This window comes from Pantherophis guttatus, chromosome 16 (assembly GCF_059756535.1).
Source record: "Pantherophis guttatus breed Tessera chromosome 16, ASM5975653v1, whole genome shotgun sequence".
Taxonomy (NCBI): domain Eukaryota; kingdom Metazoa; phylum Chordata; class Lepidosauria; order Squamata; family Colubridae; genus Pantherophis; species Pantherophis guttatus.
In genome coordinates this window covers 11,988,583-12,010,086 of record NC_142078.1, presented here as the reverse complement: position 1 = coordinate 12,010,086, position 21,504 = coordinate 11,988,583, and the positions used below count along the sequence as shown (strand labels likewise).

Sequence of the window (21,504 nt, the reverse complement as noted above, 5' to 3'; positions counted from 1 at the left end):
TGTCTCTGTGGTCATGTGGCCGGCATGACTCAACGCCAAAGGTGCACGGAACGCTCTTACCTTCCCACCAAAGGTGGTCCCTATTTTTTCTACTGGCATTTTTTACGTGCTTTCGAACTGCTAGGTTGGCAGAAGCTGGGACAAGTCACGGGAGCTCACCTCGTTTATGTGGCACAAGGGATTCGAACCGCTGAACTGCCGACCTTTCAATCGACAAGCTCAGTGTCTTAGCCACTGAGCCATCGCGTCCCTTTTCTATAACAATAAGCCTGTCTACTTTACAAAAACAGAATCAAAGTTTCATTTCCCGCCCCCCCTTGCAAACACAAATTCCAGAAGCAATTTCGAACTAGAGACAAAATTAAATTAAATTTAATCTCTTATTTGGATAAAAGAAATCACTTCCAAGTGTTCAGAGAGTTTGGTAGAACTGGGGGCCAAGCCAGCTGCTCCTGGTCTTCAAGAAACCCTCTCATTTATCTTCCACAACCCCCCAAAAATGGAAAAGAAGCCAATGGAGGTTGGTGAAGACTGTTACGTACCTGAAGGGCCCTTTCAAGCTGGTCCCTTTGAACCTTGATGGTTTCCTTCAAGGTTGCCATTTGCTTCTCTGCTCTTATGTGGTCTGCTTGCAGTCGGTCCTGGAGCAGCCTCTCCTCGGCTCTGGAGAGGCCGAGTTCTCTTTGCAGGGATGAAACCTCGCCCACCTTTTCTTGAAGCTTCTGTTCTTTTTCAGAGAGCTGATGCCCTGGAATCAGAGGAGTCGGTCTTGGTTACCCAACCAACCTTACCAAGTGATCTGTCCCCGTCCCCACACACACACACACAGCCAGCCGAGGGTTAAGGAAACACTTTGGAACGCACCCAGTTCTTATCTCCGACTTGGCAGCGATAGACACACCGTCTGCCAAGGGTCTTTATTTGCACAAACAGACAGATAAAATACGAACGTTCAAGAAAGTCCAAACAGAAATAATATTCCTCCCAGCAGTTCCGGACGAGGCTTTAGTGACTCCAAGGTTTTGCTTTGTTCGTCACAAAAGCTCCTTGACCACCACTCTCTATTATATAGTCTCTGGGGTGTGGTCTCTGGGGTGTGGTCCAGTGACTCAGTGCTAATCCCTAGCACGCCTCCTAAACTGCTGCAAACGTTTATCACGCCTTCGGAGGCGTGCGTCCAGGAATGATGTCTCATTATCACTTTGACTGGAATCAGCTGTCTCCTCTCCCTCGACCGGCACTTGAGACAATGCCAGAGGGGAGGGGCCTGGAGAGGGAGGCCTGGCTGACTCCTCTTCCTCATGCTCGGAGCTTTCTTCCTCCGATGGGACAGGCTCAGAGGGCGGGGCCACAACACCAAGAGCCTCGGATGTGTGTGTTTTTCCATCTGCTGAAGGACATCCCTAAGAGAATATATGATGATTGTTGGCTGAGCAGGGACAAAAACAGCCAGAGAAAGGATTGAAGCCTGGGAAACGGTACCCCTGGTCAGTCAACAGGAGTGCTGATTTACCACCAGCCTATCAGGTACTTAAGAGCCGAGGGCATGGTGTCACAAGGAAACAACAATTAACAACTTACCGTATAAGACACACTCCCCCCCCAAAAAAAGAGGCTGAAAATTTGGGTCTTTTTTGAAGCTTTTTGTCAGCCCTAATGAGACACTAGTGAGTGAAGCGATCTTCCACACTTCGCCTGCTTTTCTCATTGCTTCTCTCTCCAAAGATCAGCTGTGCTTTAGAAGCTGTTTTTTTATCCCCAAGAAGGGGATAAAAAGCGCATGCGCACACTCAAAACCAGTGAACTAATGTGCTGAAGCTGACCAGATTAAGGACGCTAGCCAGATGAATTCCTGGTAGGCAGATTTTTCCCCCCCTATTTTCCTCCCCCAAAACTAAGCTGCGTCTTATACTCTGGTGCGTCTTATACTCCGAAAAATATGGTAATAGCCAATCATCTGCATCCTAATTAAACGAATAAAAGCTACACACAACCAGCAACCATAAAAATACAATGTGTAGAAGAGCCCAATGCACATATTCTGGGAGAGAGAAGTTCCAGCACGAGCCCAAAAGCTTGGAAGAATAAACCTTTGGGTCCCAGTGACCTATTCAGATTGGATCCTGCGGAATTCGTGATATCTAAATGCTAGTCTCTGTAGACAGCTCAAAATATTTGAAAGGGAATGCTTTTTAGTAGATAAAACTCCCAAATGAGCTGTATACAACTAGTTGCCCAGTGAGTTTGGGGTGTGAATCTTGCTCTCTCCCTCATCCTTAGCTGCAAATACCACGCTGACTTTCTTACTCAATGGAGACGCATTTCTCATGAAAATACATCCACGTTCCCGGTCTCAAATACAACTCACAGGCTTTGCGGAGTTTTCCTTCAAGAGCTGAAATGTGAGATTCCCCCTTCTGGAGCTTCCGGATCCGTTCTTCCATCTCTTGGACCTTGGCTACAGCTTGTGTCAGCTGACCCTGCTGCTCTTCCAGTTCTTGCTCTAGCTGCTTCTTCTGATGCTTCAGTATGTCTGTGTACTCTGTCAACTTTTTTTCTTCGTGCTGGACATCTTCTCTGAGCTGTTGAAGGACCTAGATGAAAGCAACCAAGCAAGAGTTAAGGTGGCTTGCGGTAAGAGGCTACTGGGATGGGTGGGTGGTCTGGTTTCTTTAGTGATCTGAGATCTCCCCCTGCTTAAAGGTATTTTGCATAATAAGAATCCTATTTTTTACCTATTTTCTTTTTAAGGGTTTCTCTTTTAACTCTTTAGGTCTGTTTGGTCTAATGGTGAAGGCACCAAGCTAGAAAACAGGAAACCCTGAGTTCAAGTCTTGATTTAATAATCATGAATGCCAGCTGAGTGACTTTGGAGCAGTCCCTCTCTCTCTCTCAGCCCAACCCACCTCACAGGGTTGTTGTGGGGAAAATAGGGGGAGGAAGGTGCGTGGAATATGTTTTCTGCCTCGAGTTATTTGTAAAATAATAAAGGTGGGGCACGGATTAAATAAATAATAAACGAACTCCTGTAAATACTAAACAACTGGGCTCAGAGAGTGGCCGTTGTACGGAGAGGCTACTGAATCACTGATCCGAGATCCATTATGGCTTCTTTCACCTCCTGAATCAACCTTTCCATTCCCCCCACCAACTTGTTCATTTTTTAAAAAGGAAGAATTCAGCCAGCAGATCAGTCAAACACAAAATGTAAAAAAAAGATGAATGTACCGTCTCTTGTTTGGCCTGTTTCACCTCCTGTTCCTCAAGCTCCTTGTGGAGTTGGTGTAGCCGGTTTTCCTTTTCCCTTCGGGCTTCTTGGGCCTCTTTGCACTTCCTGGAAGATTCGTGGAGGGCGTCTTTGAGGACCTTCTGTTCTTGGAGCAGATCCTCCTTTGCCTTTGCGGCCTCTTTCACGTCCTGCAGTTCCAGAGTGAATAGAATAGAATAGAATTCGTTATTGGCCAAGTGTGATTGGACACACACAAGGAATTTGTCTTTGGTGCCTATGCTCTCAGTGTACATAAAAAGACAAGATACGTTCGTCAAGAATCATAAGGTACAACACTTAATGATAGTCATAGGGTACAAATAAGCTATCAAATCATACTAGGAAACAATATCAATATAAATCATAAGGATACCAGCAACAAAGTTACAGTCATGCAGTCATAAGTGGGAGGAGATGGGTGATAGGAACGATGAGAAGATTAATAGTAATGCAGACTTAGTGAATAGTTTGACAGTGTTGAGGGAATTATTTGTTTAGCAGAGTGATGGCATTCGGGAAAAACCTATCCTTGTGTCTAGTTGTTCTGTTGTGCAGTGCTCTATAGCATCATTTTGAGGGTAGAAGTTGAAGCAGTTTATGTCCAGGATGCGAGGGGTCTGTAAATATTTTCCCAGCCCTCTTTTTGACTCATGCAGTATACAGGTTCTCCATGGAAGGCAGGTGGGTAGCAATTATTTTTTCTGCAGTTCTAATTATCCTCTGAAGTCTCTGTCTGTCTTGTTGGGTTGCAGAGCCAAACCAGACAGTTATATGATATGCAGATGACAAACTCAATAATATAAGAATAGTTGCAAGCGAAAGATTTAAGATGCTTGTTAATTGCTGCAGATCAACCTCTTTGATGGGGTATCTCAGGAACCTACTAAGTAGGCCGCTGCTACAGATAAATCTGGATGCAGCTCGCAGGAGAACAATTGCAAACAGACTTTCTTTTTGCCCTTTTTAATTTCCTGTAGAAAATCATGCCTTATTGTAGCAGTTTGCAGTCTGATTTTGGCTGAGATATTATATTATTGCCCTGACTTTGCATCCTTGGGGGAAAAAATGTGTCTCCTGGCTGCAGTACGTTTCCCCATCCTTAACACGGAACAGTAAATCTAAACGAAACTCACCTGCTCCAACAGCTGAAGGTAATGCCTGGAATTGTTCAGTTCCATCTTCAAAACCTCCAATTCCTCCTTTTTTCCTAAAGGGGAAAATAATTGCAATATTTTGAGGAAGAGGTCAATCGCCAAGAAAAACAGAAAGGCACAGGAGACGATTTGATTAAAAAGATCGTAATCTTGATGGTGTTTTATCCTGCACAAGACACATATGGAAAAGGACTGGGATAAAAAGAGATTTGAAAAAAAAAGTTTCCCCGTACCATGCAACTGCTTCTGTAGCTCAGCGACATCCTTGTTCAGAACTATTTTCTGGTTGTGAAGCTGATCGATATCAAGCTGCAGCTTTTGGAAATCCAAAATGGATTTTTCTTTGCTGGCGAGAATAGTTTTATTATTATCTTCCGTAGAGGCTAAGGTTCTGCCAAAAGAAAAAGCCACGTGTTTACTTCACAAATGTCTATGGAGACTCTCAACATCCATGCTTGTCCCAAAGGTGCTTTTTCAAAAGGCAATTGGACTTTGTTTTTTCTTTGAGTACGTTTCGCTTCTCGTCCAAAGAGCTTCTTCAGCTCTGAAGAAGAAGAACTGAAGAAGCTTCTTGGATGAGAAGTGAAACGTCTTCAAGGAAAAATGAAGTCCAGTTGCCGTTTGAAAAAGCACCTTTGGGGTTCACTTTGCAAAATTAAAGCAGAGAGGCAGGTGCAACTTGGTGGATTGCTAAGAACTGAATACAAAATCAGTCTGTTTCGTCTCACAGACCTTGGCTGAAATTAACGTATCAGCAGGTCTGGGATATTCTCTGGGATAAAACAGTACAATCTAGTCATTGTCTATTTCATATGAAAGGAAAACCAGTGTACGTAGTTTCTCTAATGCCATGGAGAAAGTAGAACTTTTCAAAAGCAGAAATCTCCTGCTTGGGCCGCGGGGTTGGACTAGATGACCTACAAGGTTTCCTTCCAACTCTGTTAATCTGTTAAAATATTCAAAGAAGAATCGACCACAACTGAGCCCAAAATTTCTGTTGCTAAAGTGAGACAGTTAAGTGAGTTTTGTCCTGTTTTACAACCTTTCTTGCCACGGTTAAGTGAATCACTGCTAAATTAGTCACACGGTTGTTAAATGAATCTGGCTTCCTAGATTTTGCTGGCCAGAAAAGGGGATCACGTAACCTTGGGACACTGCAACCTTCATAAATACGGGTCAGTTGCCAGGCAGCTGAGATTTTAGCATGCTGCAATGGTCATAAGTGTGAAAAACGGTCGTAAATCACATTTTTTTCAGTGCCGTTGTAACTTCGAACGGTTACTAAACAAACTGCTGTAAGTTCGAGGACTACCTGCATAAGTCCATTCCTATAAAATGACCTCTTTTGGGATTTTGTATTGGCTAAGGTCAGCCATTTAAGAAAACGCCCCTTTCCCAATCGCCATTGTCACCTTTTGCTTTGGGAGAATTTCTCCTCTAGGCTTTCGCAGCTGGCTTCCAGCTGTCGCTTCTCATTGTTCAGAGCCTTGACGCGGTTTTGCAGAAGGTGGAGCTGAGAAGTCAGCCGCTCGGCTTCCTGCTGAGCCTCCTGGAGAAGCTGCCTCTGGTGCTCGACCTCCCCTCGTTGGCATTGGGATGCTTGCTGGAGATTCTCCAGTTCCAGCTTCTCCTGGGGTTTACCAATAAAAATGTCTGCATAAAGACAGCTGCCCCAAAATTTAACTCCCCCCATCACTGCACCCTCATTAGAGTGGTGCGGTGTGCCTAGAGGGGGAGCTCTCGCCTCACACAATCAGGAGGCTGTGAGTTCGATCCTGGGTAGAGGCAGGTATTTCTCTCTCTGGGAACAATGAGAATATATCTGCTGAACAAAATTCCGTATTGGTGACAGGAAGGGCATCCGGCCAGTAAACACTCTGATAGCTCCGTTCAGTTACCCCAAACTCCACCCTTCAAGGGATTATGGGGATGAAAGGAGATGATGATGATGATCACTCTTTCTCTTTTATTCATTAAATATGAAACTCAGTCAACTGAACATTCAAAAATGCATCACAAATACCATTGACTAGTGCTAATGGTTGATACGGGTTGCTGCCAGCGTCCTAGGTATCAATCATCATCATCATCATTATCTGTATGGTTGCCTATTCCCAAGATTCTGAGTAATTAAAAATCAAAATCGTAAGATAATAAACGCATCACCCAAACATAAACAAACATTATAAACTGGGAAACATAAAGTCATGCGTTGGTGCTCTTAGCTTGGCCGTTCACTTGCAGATGTTTCATTATCCAACAAGGTAACACCATCAGTGCTACAGCGAGTGTGGAGGATTGATTCCCTGTTTATATACAGTAGCTTGCCCTCCTGTATTAGTGGAGGTGCGGCTTTCTCCTTGTTTAGAAAAGTGAGATTAACCAATGTTATCTGCAAGAAGCTCAAGGCAGGGATTCCTAAACCGAACCATAATTACAAAACGTGTTTTTTTTTCACCTCTAGAAGCAACCTTTCGATTTTTTCCAACTCGTTCGCCTTTTGGTTATGCTGAAATTTCAGGGTTTCGACCTCCTCTTTTCCCAGATGTGCTGTTTCCAGCATGTGCTTCAGTTCTAATGAATGGCAGAAAAGGGCATTCATGTAAATATTGGTAGGTATATAGAAAGCTACAGATGTGGCTACAGGGTTTTTTTTTTGGGGGGGGGGGAGCCAAACCTGTCTTATGCTTCTTTATCAGCCCCAAGATATCCTGTAGCTTTGTTTCTTCTTTTCGGATATTCTGCATGACGAGAGATAGCTGGGACCTTTTCTCGCTTAGCTGGGCATTGAGTTCTCCCTTCTGAACACTCAGGTCTTCTAGAAAAGCCTTCATTTCCTAGGAAAAGGATGAAGAAAGAATTGAAGGGCTTGTTGCAAAATGTGCAAACAAGCAGCTCCATTATCTCCAAAGTGCTTTAAAAAAAAAAAAAAGCAACTGAACTGTTTTTTGAGGAAGAAGAAGTTTCACTTCTCATCCAAGAAGCTTCATCACTTGTGACAACTGATAAAGATTCTTGGATGAGAAGCAAAACATCTTCTTCTTCCTTCTCCTTCAAAAACACTAAACCTATTTTTTCTTTAAAGACAACTACGGCTGGATGAAAGAAAACTTTAACACATTAAGAAAACTAAGATCATGGCATCCGGCCCTCTCAATTTCTGGCAAATAGATGGGGAAGAAATGGAGGTAGTGACAGATTTTGTTTCCCTGGGCTCCAAGATCACCACAGATGGGGACTGCAGCCAAGAAATTTAAAATACGCTTGCTCCTGAGGAGGAAAGCTATGGCAAATCTAGACATCGTACTAAAAAGCAGAGACATCACCCTGCCAACAAAAGTGCATATAGTCAAAAGCTATGGTGTTCCCAGTTGCAATGGATGGCTGTGAAAGTTGGACCATAAGGAAGGCTGAGTGTCAAAGGATGGAGGCCTTTGAACGATGGTGCTGGAGAAGACTCCTGCGAGTTCCTTGGACTGCAAGGCGATCCAACCGGTCAGTCGTAGAGGAGATCAACCCTGACTGCTCTTTAGAAGGCCAGATCCTGAAGAGGAAACTCAAATACTTGGGCCACCTAATGAGAAGGAAGGACTCCCTGGAGAAGAGCCTAATGCTCGGAACGATTGAGGGCAAAAGAAGAAGGGGACAGCAGAGAACGAGGTGGCTGGATGGAGTCACTGAAGCAGTTGGCATGAGCTTAAATGGACTCCAGAGGATGGTAGAGGACCAGAAGGCTTGGAGGAACATTGTCCATGGGGTCGGACATGACTTTGCAACTAACAACAACATGGCTGGATGACTGAGAATCTCCACAGAGAAGCAGCTCCATTCAGATTTAGTTCTTGCTCCAGGGCAACAAGCACATCTGATAGTACTTTTACTTTCTGAATGAGGAACGCTGAATTAAAATAATTCTCAAAACGGGAGCAAATTAAAACAACAGAATTGTTCCAATGACAAAACCTGACAGAGACTTTCTGGAGAAAACTTTTGAGCAATTGAAAAAGCAAGCCTCTAAAAAAAACTGTAATGCGACTGGAAAAAGACCTTCATTAGATGCCGTTTTTCAGTTATCTCTGCCTCTCCATTCCCGAGAGCTTCTGCAAAGATGGCATTTTTCTCAGCAATGCTGTCTTGGAGGAGCCGTAGCTCGTTCCTTTTTTGATCGAGCAATCTGTCCACCAGGTGTAACTCTTGCTGCTGAACGGAGGTCTGCCGAAACAAGAAATTCAGTTCAGTTGTAGAAACAAGTCAAGTCTTTTATTTATCAGACTTCAGGGCAGTCCAAGGTCTGTCCTTAATTTTTTTTTTTAACCTGCCCTGGGTAGCAAGATGGTTAAATGCTTTCAGTGAGTGCACAGGAGCACCCTTGTTAATTCATGACTTTCCAAAACTTAACCAGCTCATTGGCTGAGCTGCTGGTCAGATAGCGACAAGGTCAGCGTGGCTCTTTGTAAATTTAAATACTACCAATAGTTGCACTAATATTACTGGTATTTGTGGATAATAAACTCCTCTGGTCATTAAGCCAGTCTTTTCCAATCTCAACACCGTTTTCTATATGGCGGCATCCAAGGACTAGTGTCAGGCATGGAAGCCATCTTCTGCATTGGGCCTTCAGGCCTGCCACATTTAGTGCAGTGGGAAACTGGGAGGGGGGATTGTATGGAGCAAGGGTGATATATATAGTCATAATAACATTCCTTTCTCAGAGAGTCAAGGACAGTGGACAGATTGGATGGTTGAAACTGGGAGGCATCTCCAGTTGGCATGGTGTTTCAATTGGACCATGTGATGGACATATGGATGCTGGGCAGGGACTTCTTTTGAGTGGGGAAAACCTGGAAGCTTTCAGATTCGGATTTCCCCAGATGTGCCAATATGACACCTCTAATAAAATGTAACTTTGAGGAAACTTTGAGTTTTCTTTCGTTGGGGGTGTCGCTTGGAACGCTGAGTTAGCTCAGAACATTCCTATCTCTGGAAAATGTGGATTGGGAAGGATTCCACCCACCTGATCTTTTAATCTCTCTAGATCGTGCTTTTTGCTCAGAAGGATGTTCTCTGCTTCTTTGAGGATCTGTAGGTGGTGATCCTCATTGCCTTCTGCCACTTGGATGTCTGTTTGCAGCTTCTGAAGGCTGGAAAAGAATGAAATTGGGATGTATTTATTTTGGAGGAAGAGGAGGAAGAAAGATTTAAACACAGGGTGGCCCAGCGGCCCTTCGGTGAAACGGTTAAACAAGCCAGCATATTTGCCAAAACTGACTTAGCTCAAGTTGGCGGTCTACCCTCTCCCAAAAGGCACAGTATTATAGGTGCCCGTGATGTCTTAAAGGAAATTTTCAGAGAAAAGCACGTTGGAGATTATGGAGAGAAGGAAAAAAAAATATAGAGGACGAACACCATCTACCCAGGAGGCGCCAGTCTAAAAAAATACCTTTCGGTCAATATTTCTATCTTCTGGCTCAAGACTTGAAATTCAGAATCTTTTGCCGATACGATTTGGTTGATTTCTTTCAGAATTCCTTCTTGTTCCATCTTGTGCTGTTCCAAATCCTGGGCGTTTGCTTGAAGGAACCTGAAAGACAGTCATCAAAAATCTCTTGATTGGTCACCTCTGAAAATCGATTCTTTTGAGGAGGGTGGGGTTATTTTTATTTTTTTAAATCACGAGCTAAACTTAAAACGTCCAATAGGCAAATGCTACGAACCATGAAACACACACAACCAAATAATTTTTGAGCTTTTATCTCTTTCGTTTCCCAAGTGGACCTTAGGAAGTGGGTTTGATCATATCTTTTTATTCTCCTTTCCATATTTTAATCTTTCTTTGCACTTCTGCAAAGAAACCATTGGTAACCCAGGGGATTTCACATTCTCCTTGAGGGCATGGGCAATCTTGTTTTGGATTTTAGGGGATCTGTGTTTGGAAACTGAATTTGTGGTTTGATTTAAGGGATGCTGTTCTGCTGATTCCGACAAGCTCACGGAGAGGTTTATAATAAAACGGCTAAATGTGCGCTGAGGTCAACACCATAGTTAAATAATAATGAAAGCTGAGTAAATATGGAGAAGGGCAGCCGATGATCAAAGCCATTAAACTGATTGCAGGTTAAGAAAGCTGGGTGTGCATATATATACAGGCTGCCTGCCACACCAATTCTGCTCCCAGAGCAACTGTTACATGCCCTTAAAAGTAAACAAGGCTGTTAGTTAAATCAGAAGCAAGAACTCTTTATGACTGTGTGTTCGCAATCTCCTGAGCCACCATCTGGCCCTGTTATGTTGAGGTGAAGAGTGTCCTCTTAAAAGTCACTTAGGTTCACCTGAGCTCCTGATCTGCTTTCACAAGCCTTAAAGCCATCTCCCGAGTCCGTCGTTCAAGTTCCTCAGCTTCTTTCTCGGTGTGAGACAAGTGTTGCTTAGCGGTGTTGTATTTCTGAATAGTCTCTTTGGTCTAGAAGGGGAAATCAAAAGCACTATGACTAGTCAAAGAAGAATAATGCCATCACTCTGCTAAACAAATAATTCCCTCAACGCTGTCAAACTATTCACTAAGCCTGCACTACTATTAATCTTCTCGTCGTTCCCACCACCCATCTCCTCCCACTTATGACTGTATGACTGTAATTTTGTTGCTTGGATCCTTACGATTTATATTGATATTGTTTCCTGATTGCTTATTTGTTCCCTATGACTATCATTAAGTTTTGTACCTTATGATTCTTGATGAACATTATCTTTTCTTTTATGTACACTGAGAGTGTATGCGCCAAGACAAATTCCTTGTCTGTCCAATCATACTTGGCCAATAAAAAATTCTATTCTATTCTATTCTATAATTAAATTCTTTTATGACTACTCAAAGAATAATAATTCTATTATTCAGCCCTTGGAAGGGCTAAGAAAATATAGGACAAACAACCGTGGGACGCCACTAGCAGGTATTTTAAATCAATATATTCAAATTACCTTTCCTCGAGTATTTTCGAGCTCGGTTTCAGCTTCAGCCAGAAGACAGTCAGCCTCTCTGAGTTCTGCCCGTCGCTTCAGGAGTGTCTTTTCCACGCATTCAATTTCATCCATGATACTTTCATGGCACTGGATCGAATTCTCCAATTCCAGCTCTGCAGTGAGGGCGTCCCCACGCCCTTCGATCAAGTCTCTAAAGCAGAGAGGAAGAAAGGAAGGATTGGAGACAGGTACCAAAAAATACCACTGATTTTCTGCTGTCGTCCTTAGCTCTAAATTGATCCCATCCCTTAAACATCAGTTTTAAGGTAAACAAGAGTTCTGAAAGGAAAGGAAAGTTATTCATTGAATAAATAATAGTATGAGATTGATAAAGTCATCCAGACCAAAAAAAAAAAAATAGCTTGCTCCCTACATCACAGGTGCTTCACAGGAAAAACTTGCTAAACTGTGTCTCTTAGCTGTTTCTTGCTGAATGGGCTAAAAAAGGGCCACGAGATTCCACCCAGAGGAACATCTCAGCATAGACTTTATTGTGTTTTGCTAGAGAGCTTGCTCACATGCGTTTACTTCTCTTCTGGGCTACCCGCTGCAGCTCTGCGACTTGGTATTCCAGCTCTTCTTTCTCCTTCAACAAGTCCTGTATGCCCTGGTTCAGTTCTTCCATCTCTTTATTAGGTTCACGAGAAGTTCTGGAGGACCCATCTTTGTGCCGCTGAGACCTCAAGGCCTCTATGCTGTCTTCTAGCCGCAAGATATCATTTTCCTGCAAACGATGGAGACCAAGTACATCATTAGAGTCTCTCTATCTCCCGATCCAATCAGAGGATTCAATATTTGAGGGGCCGCCAAACAAGTAGTCAAATTATTTTCCAAAGCATCAAAAGGCAAGGCAAGAAACAATGGATGGAAGCTAACGAAGGAGGGAAGCAACCTGGAATTAAGAAATTTACTTTCAGAAATTGTGGGTGCTCAGTCACTGGAGGCTTTCAAAAACAGAATGGAGAACCATCTCTCTCTCTCACACACACTCTCTCCCTTCCTTCTATCCTATCATCCATCCATCCACCACCCGCCCACTCTCCCACTCTGTTTTGGGGTGTCCTGTTTGAGCAGGGGGTTGGACTAGAAAACCTCCAAGCTCCCTTCCAACTATTATTCTATGTTCTAGAGCAAAAAGGCTCAACACATTTGTCACTATCCTTATTGGGCAGTCATGTGGTAGCCGACTATGAATCATTTCCAGATTACTGATGGATAGAATGGACGAAAGGGGTTAGGCTACGTTGATGGCTCCCATCTCTCAGCTGCAACATAAAATCCAAAGATAATGAATTTTGTTTCAAAACCCGATTATGTAGCCTCTTACCAAGTTACGGTGGTCGGGGATGTTGCAATGAAGGATTCCCAGGGGAACCAATGGCACTGAATAGTTAGCAGGAAGAAGACCATAATGCAGCTGGACTCCGGTGGGAGGTGAGCCGTAGACCACGGATGTGGGAGCAACTGGGCCTCCGCTGACTTGCGCTGAGGGAGGCTGTAGGCCATACAGCACTGTCCCCTGGGGCACTGGGTTGCCATCTGGCAGCAGGGTATAAATGATGGATCCAGGAGGCAGGACGCAAGGAGCAGCGCTGGGGAGGGTTTCACCATCACCTTGGTGCCCTTCAGGATGAGACACAGTGGAAAGAATGCCAGTTAAACACTGGAGGGCATGGATAAGGAATTTTTTGTGGAACACAAAGACACAAACAGCGAAGAGGTGCGCTCTCAGAAAAAGGAACAGCGTGTGGAACATTACTTCGGAGCTGATGGGTACAGAAGAATTGTTACCCTGTTTCCCTGAAAATTAGACCTCCCCAAATAATAAGCCCAATCGGGCTTTTGAGCACATGTGCTAAAATAAGCCCTCCCCCAAAATAAGCCCCTCCCTGAAAATAAGCCCTCCCTGAAAATATTTAAGTGCATGCGCAGCCAGTCCCCGCCATTTCCCCTGGTTAGGGTTAGGGAGACAAAGCTGTAAATCAGGTAAGACGGCAAGAGGAGCCCCGTCTTGCTCCATGTGCCCCAAAATAATAAGACCTCCCCGAAAATAAGACCAATCGCTTATTTCGGGGTTCAAAAAAATATAAGGCAGGGTCTTATTTTCGGGGAAACATGGTATTGGGTTTTGACCTCTGGTTTATCCAGGTAGTCCTCGACTTATGACACAACTGAGCCCAACATTTCTGTTGTTAAGGGAGACATTTGTTAAGTGAGTTTTGCCCCCATTTTACGACCTTTCTTTCCACGGTGGTTAAACGAATCACTGTAGTGGATAAGTTAGTAACCCGGACGTTAAGTGAATCTGGCTCCCCCGTTGACTTTGCTTGTCAGAAGGTCGCAAAAGGGGATCACGTGACACACACCCGCCCCCCCAAGACACAGCAACGGTCATAAATATGAACCAGTGCCAAGCGTTTGAATTTTGATCATGGGCATGCCGCAAAGTTCGTAAGTGTGAAAAACAAGACGTAAGTCACATTTTTCAGTGCCACTGTAACTTTGAACGGGCACTAAACAAACTGTTGTAAGTCAAGAAGCATGCTGAGGCATTCCCAGTCTTTGCCTTTCACTGGTTCCCAGTAACATACTGCACATAGCAAGAAAAAATTACGATCCTTTATTTATTTATCCATTTTTAAAAGCACCCATCTCCCTCCTAGGAGCAAACAGCTACGCCTGGGCAAATAATCTGCCAGCTCTCTCTAGAAAGTAACTTGCAAGATATCGTATTTTTCGGACTATAAAACGCACCGGACTATAAGACACAGCTAAATTTACAGGAGGAAAACAAGAAAAAAAATAGTTTTTGGCCTCTGCGTGTCGGATTTTCGCCCGCTCGGGCCCCCAGAAGCACTCGGCAATGCTCCGTACGGCACATTTTTGCCAAAAACGGGCCTGTTTTTGGCCTGCAGTGCTTCTGGGGGCCGGGGAGGGTGAAAACGCGACACGCGGAAGGCTTGGGAGCCTAAAAACACCCATATTCAGTCTATAAGACGCACCTAAATTTTCACCCACTTTTGCGTCGAAAAGTACGGTAGTTAGCTGAACTGACTTACTGCTAGAGGAGGGTTCCTGCAAGCCAGCAGGGTAATGTGCTTTCTTGCTTTCGGTCAGCTTCCTGTCCTGTTTGACGATGGGAGTCGACACGGGACACTGTAAGATAATGCCTGAATCTTTGGTGCTCTGAGACGCAGGAGTAGACGCCTTGGAAAAGGAAGATAAACAACAACAAATAACCAACTTGAGTTGAGACAAATATTCCCTAGAGGGAAGGGCCCCAATGGCTTGCAATTAGGCAGAAAAAACACCCATTGTATAACTATGAATCCTTCTACCAAAATATGGCAACATACTATGCTACAGAAGCTGACTTATGCACTATAAATATGCAAACATCTGTATGTACAAGGGGTAAAGAAAGGGAAAAAAGGGCTAGAATCATTTTGTTATGGAAATCCTCCAAGTTATGTCAATTCACAAAGCTGGCTATAGATGCTGTAGTTTTCCTTCTCTTTGGAGAATGGGTCTCTTCTCCATACAGACATAACCAGGCTGCAGAGAAAAAAATCTGTAAGGAAAGTGGGCTCTGTTGAAAAGAAATTGTGGATGACAGAAACTGGCTGGGCCTAGTTCGGGCTTCCACTCAGGAAAACTCAAAATATTTATCTAACTTCGGCTTAGCAAGGTGGAGAGAAGTAGCCGGCTGTAGGCGGGATGAAGAGAAATAATAGCAATAGCACTTAGACTTATATACTGCTTTACAGTGCTTTTACAGCCCTCTCTTAAGCTGTTTACAGAGTCAGCCTCTTACCCTCAACAAACTGGGTCCTCATTTTACCCACCTCGGAAGGAGGGAAGGCTGAGTCAACCTTGAGCCTGGTGAGATTCGAGCTGCCAAATTGCAAGCAGCCGGCAGTCAGCAGAAGTAGCCTGCAGTACCGCATTCTAACCACTGCGCCATCATCTCAGCTCTCAAATAAATAAAATGATGCTTCCTAACTCCATGTTTTTTTTATGAAAACAAGGGGCACCCCTGTAAACAACTCTGCTTGATTTGATTGAAAGTCTCTTTCAAGGCAAACGGTGTGATGGTTTTTCATACTTGGGATGATGACGGCACAAAAAAGAGATGTTGACTCTGCTGGAGTGGAGCCACGAAGCTAGCGATGGTATCGTTCTGCTGAGAGATCGTACGTCGGAGTCCTTCGATTTCCCCCAGTACGCTTTCAATTTCAGCCCTGTTGCCTACAAGGGAATTTAAAAATTCAGTGTGTTTTAAGCAAGTCGGTTGTCTTATTGTTTTAAGCGTGTTAGTTATTCTGTGGGCACTCTTTCGTGGAAGAGTGCAAATTCATCCACGTTTGCCGAAAAGCAAAGAGAAAAGTAACAAACCGTTTTTAGCCTGATCTAAGGCTCGGCGGAGTCGGTCCGTTTCTGCTTTCTGCCACTTCAGAAGCCCATTCAACTTGTCCCACTCTTCCTTTTGAAAATGCGAAGCCGCCATCTCGGCATCGTTCTTTTCCAATTCCAACTGCAAGGTTGAAAAGCATTTTATTTTGGGTGGAAAATGTTTGCTTTTGAGGGTGTCCCATACCAAGTCCTTCATGACCGATTTTGACATGCTGTCAAAAACTGGTGGATGGATTTGAATCCCATGCAGGGTGGATAAAAATCGATGATTTTTTAAAAAAAAAAAATCAAAAAAGTGGGGTTTGTTTTATTTAAATACAATTTTTTTAAAATTTAAATCAGATTTTTTTGATTTTTATCGAATTTATTTTAATAGAATGCTTTTGGAGTAAAAATCTATCTAAACACGGTTTTCTATTTAAGATATATTAACGATTTAGTTTATTCAGCATGAAATGGAGCTTAGTTATGTAGCATGAGACTGTATATTCTGCAATATTGGGACTGTCGGTGAGTCAACAGCAGGTCAGAGGAGGAGCTGATGCGGGACAGAAATGACAGTTGCTCTTTAAAAATTATGATTTAAATCGGTTGGTTAGAATTGGTTAGACATATAAGAGAGAAAGGTCCAATGCATATTAAAAGGCTTTACAATGTTTTGCTAGAAAGGGATTCAGAAACGGAATTAGTTAAAGATTGTATGATTAAGTGGGCACAAAATTTTGAAGAACCAGTGATGTTGGAAACATGGGAAAAAATTTGGGTTCAGAATGTTAAATTTACACAGTCGCAGAATTTGAGGGAAAATTTTTATAAAATGTTTTATAGATGGCATCTAGATCCTAAAAAGCTGTCATGTATGTACCCTAATGTTCAGCCAAAATGTTGGAGATGTGAATGTTTGGATGCTACGTATTATCATGTTTGGTGGACCTGTAGGAAAGTTAAGGCTTTTTGGATAAAAATATGGTGGGTCATGCAGAATGTTTTGAAGAAAAAAATTCAATTTTCTCCACAATTGTTTTTATTGGGCATAGTTAAGGGTTTTACACGGGATGAAACAAAATTAATATTGTATATGATAACAGCAGCAAGATTGTTGATAGGTAAATATTGGAAGAATGAAGCTTTGCCTACTATCGAGGAATGGACTTCGAAGATGGCTAGTTTTGCAGAGATGGCGAAGATTTCAGCATATTTAAAAGATTGTTCACAAGAGTCTTATGAATGGGAATGGAAAAGGTGGATAGAATATGTTCAGAACAAATACCAAATTAGAAAGTATCAAATAGCTTTTATTTGAAAACAATGTATTAGAAATATTTTAATATAAAGAGACAAAGAGGGAAAATTATGTAGGGGGAGGGATGGGTTCAGGTATATATATCAGTATATCAGTGTTATTAGTTATGAGTACATAATAGGGAAGTCTGGGGGGGGGAGGGTTAGGGAGGGTTAGGGAGGACGGGAAGTTTGGGGAGGGAGGTGGGGGGGTGAAAAAAAAAGGGGTGAAAATGTAATTGTAAAACTTTTGCAATAAAAAAAAAAATTATGATTTAAATCGAACTGATTTAAATCAAGCCTTTTTACTAGTGACTTAAATCAAGTCGATTTAAATGAAATCCACCCTGAGCCCATGTAAAACCAAGAAGGATCACAGGGTCAAAGACAGTATCTTGAATCCTCTCCCTGGGCAGAGGAGACATGATGGATCCAGCCAAATGATAGCGTGGGATCTTTCTAAATCTTCCACAGATATTTCTCATGAAGTTTGTCATTGATTTTTCAATTTTAAAGGACTTTGGGAGGCACCAAATTCTAACATCTTACATCCTCCACCTCAGGCATCTTTCACTCCAGTTTTTAGGTCAATAGTAATAGCACTTACTTATATGGGTAGTCTTCGATTTACAGCAGTTCGTTTAGTGACTGTTTGAAGTTATAATGGGACTGAAAAAAAGTGATTTAGGATCGTTTTTCACATGACCGTTACAGCAGCCCCGTGGTCAAAATTCAGAAGCTTGGCAAATGATTCATATTTATGACCGTTTGCAGTGTCCTGGGCTCATTTTATCACCTTTTGTGACCTTCTGACAAGCCAACTCAATGGGTGTTTAACAGATCTGCTTTAACAACTGTGTGACTAACTTAACCGCTAGAGTGATTCACTTAACAACTGTGGCAAGAAAGGTCGTGAAATAGGGCAAAACTCAGTCAACAAATGTCTCGGTTAGCAATAGAAATTTTGGGCTCAATTGTGGTCGTAATTTAAGGACTACCTGTATACCATTCCATAGTGCATCACAGTGCTCTCTAAGCGATTTACAGGTCAGCCTATTGACCCCAACAATCTGGGTCCTCATTTTACCAATCTCGGAAGGATGGAAGGCTGAGTCAATTTTGATCTCCGTCAGGATCGAATTCCAGATGGTGGGCAGAGTTTGCCTGTAATACTGCTTCTTAGCCACCAGGACTCCACTATGAAAAGGAACATGTAAACATAACATACCTGCGCCTCTTTTTCTCTGAGAAGCTTCTGCAAAAGTCCTATTTCTGTCTCTGCTCTGGCCAGATCCTTAGCTGCTTGAGTGGCCTGCATGCAGAACTTTTCTGCCTCCTGAAGCTCCTTCAGTTGGGAGGAAAATGGAAAGGGGGATGAAAGGCCAAATCAGTTTGGAGTAGCATTTTACAGATTTTTTTTATTTTTTATTTTATATTGGATTTCTATACCGCCCTTCTCCCTGAGGACTCAGGGCGGTGTACAGCCAGATTAAAAAAACATGCAGAACAAATATTAAAAACAATTAAAAGATATATAAATTTGGCCCAATTAAAAACTCATTTACCAATTAAAAACGTTTAAAACATTTAAAAACAGTTAAAAATGGTATTGTGCATTTAATTAATTTACAAAAGAGCAGCTGCAGAGACTTTCAATGCTCTCTCAGTGTTCAATGCCACCATTCTTTGGAATCTCTCTCTACGACTTGCTGGATTCACCAGCATTAATATAAATAAAGTTTATATATAATGATAAAAGCGACACAGTGGCTCAGTGGCTAAGACACCGAGCTTGTCAATCAAAAGGTTGGCATTCAGCAGTTCGAATCCCTAGCTTGTCCCAGCTTCTGCCAACCTAGCAGTTCGAAAGCAGGTAAAAAATGCAAGTAGAAAAATAGGGACCACCTTTGGTGGGAAGGAAACAGTGTTCCGTGTGCCTTTGGCGTTTAGTCATGCCAGCCACATGACCACAGAGACGTCTTCGGACAGCGCTGGCTCTTCGGCTTTGAAACGGAGATGAGCACTGCCCCCTAGAGTTCCCCCTAGGAACAGTAGCACATATGTGCAAGGGGAACCTTTACCTTTTTTATAATGATAAATGATAAAATATAATGATAAAGTTTGCTTAGCTACAGGTCTCGAACACAGGTTTCCTTTCCGTAAGCAATGAGGATTTGGTTGACACCATTCTGAGTGGGGAGTTTCTGCAGCACCGTACCTCGGAACGTTCCCGATTGATTTTGAACACAGTTCCATGAAGCGACTGGAGCTGGTCTTTGGCTGCGCAGAGTTGGGCTGTGGCCTGTTTATCGGAAGCGGAAATGGCTTCTTTTAACGCCTTCAGCTCTTTGCTGAGGCTGTGGAACTGCAGCTGTGCCCTCGCGTCTTCCGCCTTTTTCTGGAAAGACCAACAAAAGTGCATTCAACAGATTTGAGCAAAGCAAAACAAAGTGCTGAAAGCTACAATAAAATAACCAGGATTCACTTGGACCTTGAACCAGGACCTTCAAGAGGAGAAACCCACCTTATTCTCCAAGTCTTCCAGCTCAGCAAGGATTTGTTCTTTCTCCTCATCAGCTTCTTGAAGCTGCTGATCGGTGAGGCCCTGAATTTCCTCCATGCTCTTCAGCTTTTCGACGAGATGCTGGATTTCACCCTCTAGCTGCTGGACACGAGCCTCGTTCTGCCTCCTCTCGGATTTAATCTAGATAAATGCAAGAAACAAAAGGGCGAATGATACTAAGGATTGGATCTAGATAAATACAAGTAACAAAGGAAAGTCAGTGAATGATATTAACAAGGTATCTTGTCAATATCGAGCATTCCCACTGATGCAAAAATAAAAAAAAGTTTGGATTTTTTTTAGTTTAAAAGGTGAGAATGAGAAGAAGTGGGAAGGAACAGGCTAAAAATCTTATTTTACTAAAACAAACATCAAATGAAATGTATCAGCATGTTCCTTCCCACTCACAATTTTTCCTGCTGTATTAATAATTGTAATAGTTGTCATTTTTTAAATTATAAGTCAACCGCTGTTTTTATAGAGAAGCTCTGATCTTCAGCTATACTCTTAGGGTCTCACGACCGGGGGTTGGGGACCCCTGCCTTAAAGTCTTCAAAATCATAGTTAAAGAGCAAGGAAATAGGAAAGCAGCCAAATAATAATGAGACAGACAGAGTTTTGTATAATTAGATGCCGTTAAGGATTAAGGCTCAGTTGCAATGTATGGTTGTGAAATTTGGACCATAAGGAAGGCTGAGAAGGCCAAAGAATGGAGGCCTTTGAACTCTGGTGCTGGAGAAGACTCCTGCGAGTCTCTTGGACTGCAAGGCGATCAAACGGTCAGTCCGAGAGGAGATCAACCCTGACTGCTCTTTAGAAGGCCAGATCCTGAAGATGAAACTCAAATCCTTTGGCCACCTAATGAGAAGGAAGGACTCCCTGGAGAAGAGCCTAATGCTGGGAAAGATTGAGGGCAAAAGAAAAAGGGGATGACAGAGAACGAGGTGGCTGGATGGAGTCCCTGAAGCAGTCGGCATGAGCTTCAATGGACTCCAGAGGATGGTAGAGGACAGGAAGGCCTGGAGGAACGTTGTCCAAGGAGTTGCGATGGGTCGGACATGACTTCGCAACTAACAACAACAACAAAGGATTAAGGATCAAGCCAAAGATTTTCTGCAGAATATTAGTTGCAGAATTGAGGAAAAAGTGTCCCATAAAAATAACGTATTATTTATATAAAAGATTTCTGCCAAAATGCTGAGTGACCTTTCCTCCCACTGGTTATAATTTGCCATTCATTCATTCATTCATTCATTCATTCATTCATTCATTCATTCATTTTTCTTACTTTGGCTTCCGCAGCTCTGTTGCAGGCCAGTTTATACTTTTCTTGGGCTTCTTCCAGCTCAGCCCGTTGAGTAGCCATCTCTTTCTGGAGCTCTCTCTCCCTGGCCTGGGCCGATTCATTTTCTTGCTGGGAACGAGCTAAGATCTCGGCGAACTGTTTCTGCAGCTCCGCTAGGCTCTTCCCTAATACGTCCTTCGAGTTATGGCACCTGTTGTAGAAAAGCAAAATTTAAAAAAAATGAAACGTTATGGGAGATTTAAACAATAAACTAAAATAAATAAAGAACGTCCTATCGGGGAAAATGAGGATAAAGAAGAAGTGGAAGGCAAAAAGGGGAAATCCGCCACATTTCTAAAGTTTGGCGGAGACGTGATTCCCCAGGAAAAACCCTTAATGGATTTTAAAAAGTAAACACCCTAAAGTTTCAAAAGGAAAATAAATGCCTCTCCTCATGTGTAAACACACCTAGAAGCTTCATTGGGCTGCCTTGGACTAGAATTACCCAAGTCTTTCCAGATGT

General features: G+C 42.8%; 1 protein-coding gene across 1 annotated transcript in view; it reads right to left on the bottom strand.

The window, feature by feature from the left end:
• Positions 1-21,504, bottom strand: part of CNTRL (centriolin) — a 44,966-nt gene that overhangs the window by 6,119 nt on the left and 17,343 nt on the right. Inside the window, exons 17-38 of the mRNA XM_034416631.3 lie at positions 20,985-21,192; positions 19,658-19,837; positions 19,352-19,531; positions 18,362-18,478; positions 15,835-15,973; positions 15,545-15,687; positions 14,499-14,646; positions 12,767-13,062; positions 11,958-12,163; positions 11,398-11,590; positions 10,752-10,882; positions 9,863-10,003; positions 9,437-9,563; positions 8,470-8,634; positions 7,100-7,259; positions 6,881-6,996; positions 5,835-6,052; positions 4,656-4,813; positions 4,402-4,475; positions 3,229-3,417; positions 2,369-2,594; positions 543-748 (exon numbers count right to left, since the gene is read on the bottom strand). Coding sequence (XP_034272522.2) covers positions 543-748; positions 2,369-2,594; positions 3,229-3,417; positions 4,402-4,475; positions 4,656-4,813; positions 5,835-6,052; positions 6,881-6,996; positions 7,100-7,259; positions 8,470-8,634; positions 9,437-9,563; positions 9,863-10,003; positions 10,752-10,882; positions 11,398-11,590; positions 11,958-12,163; positions 12,767-13,062; positions 14,499-14,646; positions 15,545-15,687; positions 15,835-15,973; positions 18,362-18,478; positions 19,352-19,531; positions 19,658-19,837; positions 20,985-21,192 — 3,721 coding nt within the window. The remainder of the gene's footprint in view (positions 1-542; positions 749-2,368; positions 2,595-3,228; positions 3,418-4,401; positions 4,476-4,655; positions 4,814-5,834; positions 6,053-6,880; positions 6,997-7,099; positions 7,260-8,469; positions 8,635-9,436; positions 9,564-9,862; positions 10,004-10,751; positions 10,883-11,397; positions 11,591-11,957; positions 12,164-12,766; positions 13,063-14,498; positions 14,647-15,544; positions 15,688-15,834; positions 15,974-18,361; positions 18,479-19,351; positions 19,532-19,657; positions 19,838-20,984; positions 21,193-21,504) is intronic.